Source organism: Haematobia irritans, chromosome 3 (genome assembly GCF_050003625.1).
Source record: "Haematobia irritans isolate KBUSLIRL chromosome 3, ASM5000362v1, whole genome shotgun sequence".
NCBI classification, from domain to species: Eukaryota; Metazoa; Arthropoda; class Insecta; order Diptera; family Muscidae; genus Haematobia; species Haematobia irritans.
The window spans coordinates 81,751,289-81,759,503 of record NC_134399.1 but is presented as its reverse complement, the minus strand read 5'-3'; the positions used below and the strand labels follow the sequence as shown (position 1 = coordinate 81,759,503).

The 8,215-nt window shown below is 32.1% G+C and overlaps 1 protein-coding gene across 4 annotated transcripts in view; it reads right to left on the bottom strand.

The window, feature by feature from the left end:
• Positions 1–3,315: 3,315 nt before the first annotated feature.
• The window catches only part of sog (chordin short gastrulation), a 54,609-nt gene continuing 49,709 nt past the window's right edge, over positions 3,316–8,215 (bottom strand). For all 4 annotated transcript variants that reach the window (XM_075298194.1, XM_075298195.1, XM_075298196.1 and 1 more), the window contains exons 6-7: positions 5,799–8,122; positions 3,316–5,721 (exon numbers count right to left, since the gene is read on the bottom strand). In XM_075298194.1, the coding sequence (XP_075154309.1) occupies positions 5,500–5,721; positions 5,799–8,122 (2,546 nt within the window). In that variant the 3' untranslated portion in view covers positions 3,316–5,499. The remainder of the gene's footprint in view (positions 5,722–5,798; positions 8,123–8,215) is intronic.

The following is an 8,215-nucleotide window of genomic DNA, read 5'->3' as shown; positions in this document are numbered from 1 at the left end:
TTTGTAAGGATCAAAGAAGTATCTGATCAATTGCCCAAGGAAAAATAAAATGTTAATTTTGTAATAACAAGCAACAACCACCAACTTAATTCAATATCGCTCCCTGTTAAATAGCGCTCCAAGCTACTAAACACATATATGTTTATAGGCTATTTCTAAATTAATATATGTTTGCATCCAAGCATATTATAATTGCGAACATTTTATGTCCCAAACATAATATGTTCTAACATATTAACAGATATGTCCCAAACATGTTATGCTAGTTTATGAACATTATATGCTTGCACTCAAAAATATTGTGTTTAAAAATTTGTGTTCCAAACATATAATGTTTATAGCCAAACATATGAAAAACAGTCTTTTTCATCCGTGTAGATGTGGCAAAGACTGAGTGTTCAATATAAACACTGCATGCCGTCTTGGTCCATCCACTTCATCCAAACGACCAACCTTCCAATCAGCTGTTGGATAGATTCAGCGTCAGAAGGGTTTGCAGGTATCCACGCATGTGCTCTAGGTCAAGTCGGTATGTCTTTCTTCTCGACTAACTCTAGAGCAGATCCTTCCCAAACTTCACCAATTAGTATCAGAGCAGCTTTAAAACATTCTATAGACCTCTAGTCCTCAAATGCGACTAGCTTAAATCGTCCTTGATACCAACCAGCCTCTTGCTGTCGAGGATCTGGACCGGGAAACTTTTCCAGCACCTGTGAGTAGACGACAGACAGAGCATTCTCAATTTCCCCCCATTTTTGCTTTGGAACCATACCGTCCATTGCTCCTTTATTAATGATAGCCATCACAAGGCTGTCTTTAGCAAATGAGGCAAACGATCGTTGATCCCTTTTGGAGGATGGCAGCTCATCCGGTGATCGTTCCCTTTTTCCAGCCTCAAGAATTCCTTGAGCCCATTTTAAGGAATCTCTTTGTTTAGCCGACAGCGTGCTTGGGTCGGCTGATCCTAACTTCTTTAGGATAAACAAAGCATTTCTGCGTTCCTTGAATCTCTTTCGTGAGGGATTACCTCTTTTTGATGTCGTTACCTTAGAAAAAGTACGACTTGTCAAAGTGTCGCCACTTGTCGACCCGTCTACAGGTCGACTAATTGGGCCTAACTCTTGGTCATTGCCCAAATTTATAACTCCAGTCGATACCCGTCTACTGGGCCCTGAAGTTAGCAACCCTGTGGATGACATTGAATTTCGCTGCATGGTGGCTTAATATCCCACCACACTTGAAAGTCTTAGTAGGTACCTATTACGATGAGTTTATCCGCTATTAAAAACACACAAAATTTTGTTTACTCGTATATAGAAAATTTTGTCAAAATTGTATATCTATAGAAAATTTTTTGAAAATTTTATTTCTATACAAAATTTTGCGAAAATTTTATTTCTATACAAAATTTTGTCACAATTTTATTTCTATACAAAAATTTATCAAAATTTTATTTCTTTAAAAAATTTTGTCAAAATTATATTTCTATAGAAAATTTTGTGAAAATTTTATTTATATAGAAAATATTGTCAAAATTTTATTTCTGTAAAACATTTTTTGAAAATTTTATTTCCATAGAAAATTTTGTCAAAATTTTATTTCTATACAAAATTTTGTCAAAATTGTATTTCTATAGAAAATTTTGGCAAAATTTTATATATATAAAAAATTTTGTCAAAATTTTATTTTTATAAAATTTTATGAAAATTTTATTTCTACAGAACATTTTTTTAAAATTTTATTTCTATAGAAAATTTTGTCAAAATTTTATTTCCATAGAAAATTTTGTCAAAATTTTATTTCTATAGAAAAATTTTGTCAAAATTTTATTTCTATAGAAAATTTTGTTAAAATTTTATTTCTATAGAAAATTTTGTCAAAATTATTTCTATATAAAATTTTGTCAAAATGTGTGTCAAAATTTTATTTCTATAGAAAATTTTGTCAAAATTTTATTTCTGTAGAAAATTTTGTCAAAATTTTAATTCTATAGAAAATTTTGTCAAAATTTTATTTCCATAGAAAATTTTGTGAAAATTGTATTTCTATAGAAAATTTTCTCAAAATTGTATTTCTATAGTTTTTTTTTTTTCAGAACTGTATTTCTATAGAAAATTTTGTGAAAATTTTATTTCTATAGAACATTTTTTCAAAATTTTATTTCTATAGAAAATTTTGTCAAAATTTTATTTCCATAGAAAATTTTGTCAAAATTTTATTTCCATAGAAAAATTTTGTCAAAATTTTATTTGTATAGAAAATTTTGTCAAAATTTTATTTCTATAGAAAATTTTGTCAAAATTATTTCTATATAAAATTTTGTCAAAATTTTATTTCTATAGAAAATTTTGTCAAAATTTTATTTCTATAGAAAATTTTGTGAAAATTTTATTTCTATAGAAAATTTTGTGAAAATTTTATTTCTATACAAAATTTTGTCAAAATTTGATTTCTATTGAAAATTTTGTTAAAATTTTATTTCTATACAAAATTTTGTCAAAATTTTATTTCTATACAAAATTTTGTCAAAATTTTATTTCTATAGAAAATTTGTGAAAATTTTATTTCTATAGAAAATTTTTTCTAAATTTTATTTCTATAGAAAATTTTTTCTAAATTTTATTTCTATAGAAAATTGTGTCAATTTTTTTTTTTCAAAATTTCGTGAAGCGTATGAAGCCGTTAGAAGGCTATAATTTATGCTAAAAGCAGCCAATTTAAATAAGTCTAGAGGGATTCTATTTTGATTTCCGACATTTTTGGTTAAGAACAATAAATTTAAAAAATATAGCCCTTTCTCTGTTACATTACATATCAGCTTCCCTGTATACTTAATTATGCCACATTTTTCCATTTTTATATGACCTTATTGGTCCAATGCATTTTGAGAATAATCATCAAAAATCACCAATACACAGAAAAAAATATCACGAAAATTTTTCCAATTAAAATTTTAATTGAGTTTTAAAAAAATATTCAATAAAAAATTTAATTGAGTCAATTAATTTTTAATTGAAACAAAAATCAATCATAAAAATTTGTTGTATTAATTAATTTTTTAATTAATTTTGGTGATTGATACTATCATTTCGGTGATTGAAAACATTTAATTTTTTTTTGTTTCTTTTAATTAATTGGATCAATTAATTTCGTGATTGAAGACAAAAATTTTTTTTTGTATGTATGTATTTATTATTTCTATTATACCTTACAGGTAATGCAAATTGTAATAAGATGTGGGTGCCTAGTTTTTTTTCTGGGTGATAATTATTTTTTGCTGGCCTGCCTTAACATTTTAAATGAAACACATGCATATATGATTTTTTTTCAAATTTTTTTTTAAGAAATATTTTTTGTTGGTTTTTGTTTTTATTTAAATATTAAAACATAATTAAAAATAATAAAATAAAATAATACAAAATCATAAAGTGTAGAGGTAAATAAAATTAAAAATAATAATAATAATAAACTAAACAAACTAATTCAAATTGTACAAATGTGGGTATTTTTGTTTTGTAGGGGGGGTGGGGTTTGGTTTTTGTGGGTTTTTGTATTTTCTTTATGGTAAATGGGATGGGATTGTGTATCTATTTGTATAGCAAGGAAGAAATAAAAACTAAAGTTTAATATTATATTACAATTAAAAATAATAATTATTACAATTATCATAATAATAATAATAAAAAAGTAGAAGATTTTCATAAAGTATTAACAGAAGAGGAAAAAACAAAGAAATACAATTATATAAGAAGAAATTGCAAAAAGGGGAGGGTATAAATATCCTAAAATTGCCTCATTAGTTTTTCATTAGAAGTAGTGGCGGCAAACTATTTTGTAATTGTGAATTTGATAATTTTTTTAAACCTTCTTGTTTTCTTCTTATATCTCTGTATTAGGGTATGAATGGATGTGCGTTTATATGATTATTTTGGGTGGGGGAGGAAAGCAGAGCTTTTCTGGTAAACATGTTAAAATTTCTTTGTATTTATGTATAAATAAAAATATACATTTTTAAAAAAATTAAAAAAAAAACATTTGTTTTGTAAAAAAAAGAAATGTTATTTTTTTGTTGAGGAGTTTTTGAAAAAAATTAGAATTATTTCATTACATTATATTTTTAAAATATAATAGTGAAATAATATATTTTTTTTGTAATTTTTGTTATTGAATTTTTATGTATATTTTGTTTTGGAAAAGTTTAACAACAAATGTATATATAAATATGTATGGTTTTTTTTCTTTTTTTTGTAATATATTTTTATTTATGTACTATATATAAAGATATGTTGGCATGATGGGTTGATGGTGTTTTTTTTAAGGAATAATGTTTATGTTTATGGGTATACGATTTGCATGTAGTGATGAATATTATATGTATATAGAGTTGTTCTTGAGTTGTTGGTGGTTAGTAAAACAAAAAATAAAAATGTTTCTTTTGGATTTTTATAGTGAAAATATGGTTGGTTTTTTTTTTTTTTTGATTTTCTTTATGTAAAATATTTTGTTTTTTGTTTTCTCATTTATAATAATACATGTATGTTTGTTTATATGTATATAGTATGCATGTGGTATTGATGTAAGTATGTATGTATTTTTTATGTATGTATATCTCTTAAGCCTTAAAACTAAAGTTGCCATTCAGTCAATCAGTCGAAACTTTTGGGATGTGTTTCTCTATATAAATATTTGCAAAAAAATATTTCTCTTTGCCTTAGCTACCATACTCTTGCATTACTCATCTACATCATCAATATTTCTCTCTTTATCATCGTCATCATCATCACTCTCTCAATTTCATTTAGGATAGTCTCTCAAATTATTTGCCTACGTGTTTTTGTTGTCTCCTTTTCTCAGAGTCTAGATGAACTCTTATAGTTTAAGGACAGAAAATGTAGACTTTTTTGGGGGAGAGCAAAAGGTAGAGAATTTTCATTTTGTAAAACAAAACAATATGTTAAAAAGAAATAAATAATATTTGTTTTATAGTTTATCGTCTACTGCACTGGTATTTTTTTATAAGTGTATTCTCGTGTTTTTTGTTTCTCTATGTATTTTTGTTTATAATACAGTTAAGCTTTCACTCCCTCTCTCTATAAAAAAACTAAAGCTTTTTCTCAAAAGTATTATTTTTTTTCTGGAAAAACTATTTCTACAAATTGCAAAATGAAATGCATTAGGCATTTTGCAATTACAATCAGTTTTGTTTGCTGGGATGCTTGTTTAAGGTGATAGCTAAGAAAGATATTTGCTGCGTTTTATTATTGTTTCTGTTTTTGTTTATCATCATTAAAGAAAACGGTCAGCTTTCGTTCTTTCTCTTTGTATTTTCCCTCTCTCTCTATCTCACTCTCTTAACGGTTGGTTGATGGAAATTTTATTGATGTGTGATTGTTTCTCTATTGCTAGCATAGGTACTCTCATACTCAGCCTCTCTACAAATTTAATTTAGAGCGTTTTGTTTTAATTTAAAGTTTGCCTGAGAGAAATGGTAGGAGAAATTCAGCTGCTGACACCTCGTTTGTTAGACTGTTGTTGATCGGCTTGTTGTTGTTGTTGGGTTCTTCGGTGATGTCTTCTCGGCCGTTTGCATTGGGCCGAGCAGCATTCATCGAGTACTGGCTCGGATCCAGGTTTTTCAAAGACCTTACGTTTGGCTGAGACTCTGGTCTGTTGGCAAGTAGAGCGTGAGCAACGTTTACGATCACAATTGACCTTGGAGTCCTGGAAATATAAAAAAAAAAAACAAAACAATCAATAAGAATGTCTCCATTTGTTTGCTTTGGGTTTTGTTAACTTACCTTGCATCTACATTTAATGCATTTCTGTTCACCATGGGATGCCAAAACTGGATGCCATTCTTGGCCATTCTCATAGATTTTATTGACAACTTTACAGCCTCCTTGTGATAAGATCTCTTCACTTGATCTTACATTGGGCTTCAGGGATCCTTGATCTTGCAAAACATTGGGATTGGAAGGTCCCATTTTGTCTCCGCGGCTACTGGACATTTTACCCTCAGGACAGACTTTGCAACAAGCTTTCTTGTCGGGACGATAGGCTTCTTTCTCTTTGCACTGCAATGGGGGACATACCATGCGAGGACATCTGATTTCCAAAGTCAAAGCATCACAGGTACAGGTGGTGCATGTGTCAAAACCATTCGGCGGTAAGAAGGGATGCCATGTTGCACCGGCCACATGGAATTGATCGCCTAGACGACAACCGCGTTTGGTATGCTCAGCACCTCCATCATTGCCGCCTGCGGCTTCTGTCAGCTCTTTGCCATTTAGATTTTGAGGCACACACATAGCACAACATTCACCCTCTTCCTGGACAAGCTCTTCATTCAATTTACAATGCACAATGGGACACTTGATGGGCTCACAGGTAGCATGACCCCGCTGACAGGCACACATCTGGCAGGTATCTTCCGTGCTGCGCCATTGTTCGGTTTCATCATAAAAGCGGCCCGAGTGGTAACACTTGGTGTCGGCTGTTATTAAAATGTCATCCTTGCGATCACCGGGCAGGAATACATTGGGCACATTGTTGTCGGTGTAGATGGGGAAACAATGGGCTGGAACTTTGGTCGATTTCAATTTGCCGCGCAGCAGCAATTCATTTTTCTCCTTGGAATGAACTTCCAAATAGCAAACACTCGACTCCAATTTCACCAATTCATTTGAGGGCATACCCAAAACGAAACCTTCCATATAGGAGCCAGAGAATTCTTCCAAGAGTTTACGGGTAACTGGAGCTCCAATAGCCTCAATGGGTTTCTCTTCCAAATAGATTTGCAAATCTTGAGGGTGCGACTGGAAGCCACTTAGGGTCAATTCATAATGCAAATTACATTCATTGTCAATGGAAAGCCAAGCCATACCCATGGCATGATTGGGGGCTGAGTTGGAATTATCCGAACGTTTCAATAGAATAGGTTCAGCTGAATCACGGGCATCGGCCACAGGTCGGGGAACCAGACGGCCTCTAATCAAGCTGGTCTCATGCTCCACAGCAATATTGATACCCAAATCACCAGCATACAAAGACTCGATAACCTTGGGTCCCAATTTATCCACAGTACCAATGGCTTGATTAAAGTTAAAGCTGGGAGTCAAATCTTCCAACACAGCCTTGCGTTTACCCAAATCTTCGATCAAACTGATCTCAGGATGATCTCTAGCATTAACCTGGTCAGTTTCAATGTTATAGGCCAAGGAACCATCTGTGTTCAAGAATACCCAGGCCAAACCACTGCTTCTAGTCTTGATCTCTGTACTATGGGGAGCCAAGAGAGTTTGGAAAATCTCGCAAGTGGTCCGGGTAACAATGTGTCCCTGGATACGTAAATTGGGATTTTTCTTTGATTCCACAGTCAAGAGTAATTTTCCCCTGGACATCAAACGTAAATTCTGTATGGAAATGGGTGAGGAAATTTCCAAAACATTAACCTCCGATGAAGGTTTGCGCACCTTCTGGACCTCATCGAGAACCACTTCACGACGATCGGGAGACTCTATGCGAATATTTACAGGCGAATCCAAATAATCATCGGGTGAAAAGACCCCATTGAATACCAAAGTCAAATGCATAGAGGAAGCAGCTCCACTACTGGTTGACACAATAGCTGTACCACCGGATCCAGACATTACATCCGATTTCGAGCCAGGAGCAGGTTCCATTAAAGCACTAAACAATTCCGATTGTAATGCCGCATATTTGCCTATTCTACCGGCCAAGGCCAACTCAGTTTGGAATTTGTTGCCACCCCATAACAAAACGACATGCAGACGTTCATCACGCAACAAACGCTTATAGTCACGTGGCACACGACGCCATACACCACAAATTTTGCCAGTGACATTTTGATAAATCGATTGGGGTCCGGCGGGCAATTGCAATTGATGCTCTTCCAAAATAGTACCAGAATCATCGACAAATTGTATGGCACGTGGACGATTGACCTTGGACGAGGTGTAGAAGGAATAATAGAGATTCTTTTTGTGGAACATGAAACGGCCAGTGGCCACGATATTGTGGGGATTATGGGTGGTGTACATGGATTTCATTTCTTCGCCTTTTAAAAAGTGTGAAGTGCGACCCGTCAGAAGAGCAGCGAAATCTATAAACAAATAAAGAGAGGGAAAAGGGGGACATTAATTCATTTATTCATATTCAATATAAGAAAGAGAAAGATGTATGGACGTAGGGATGC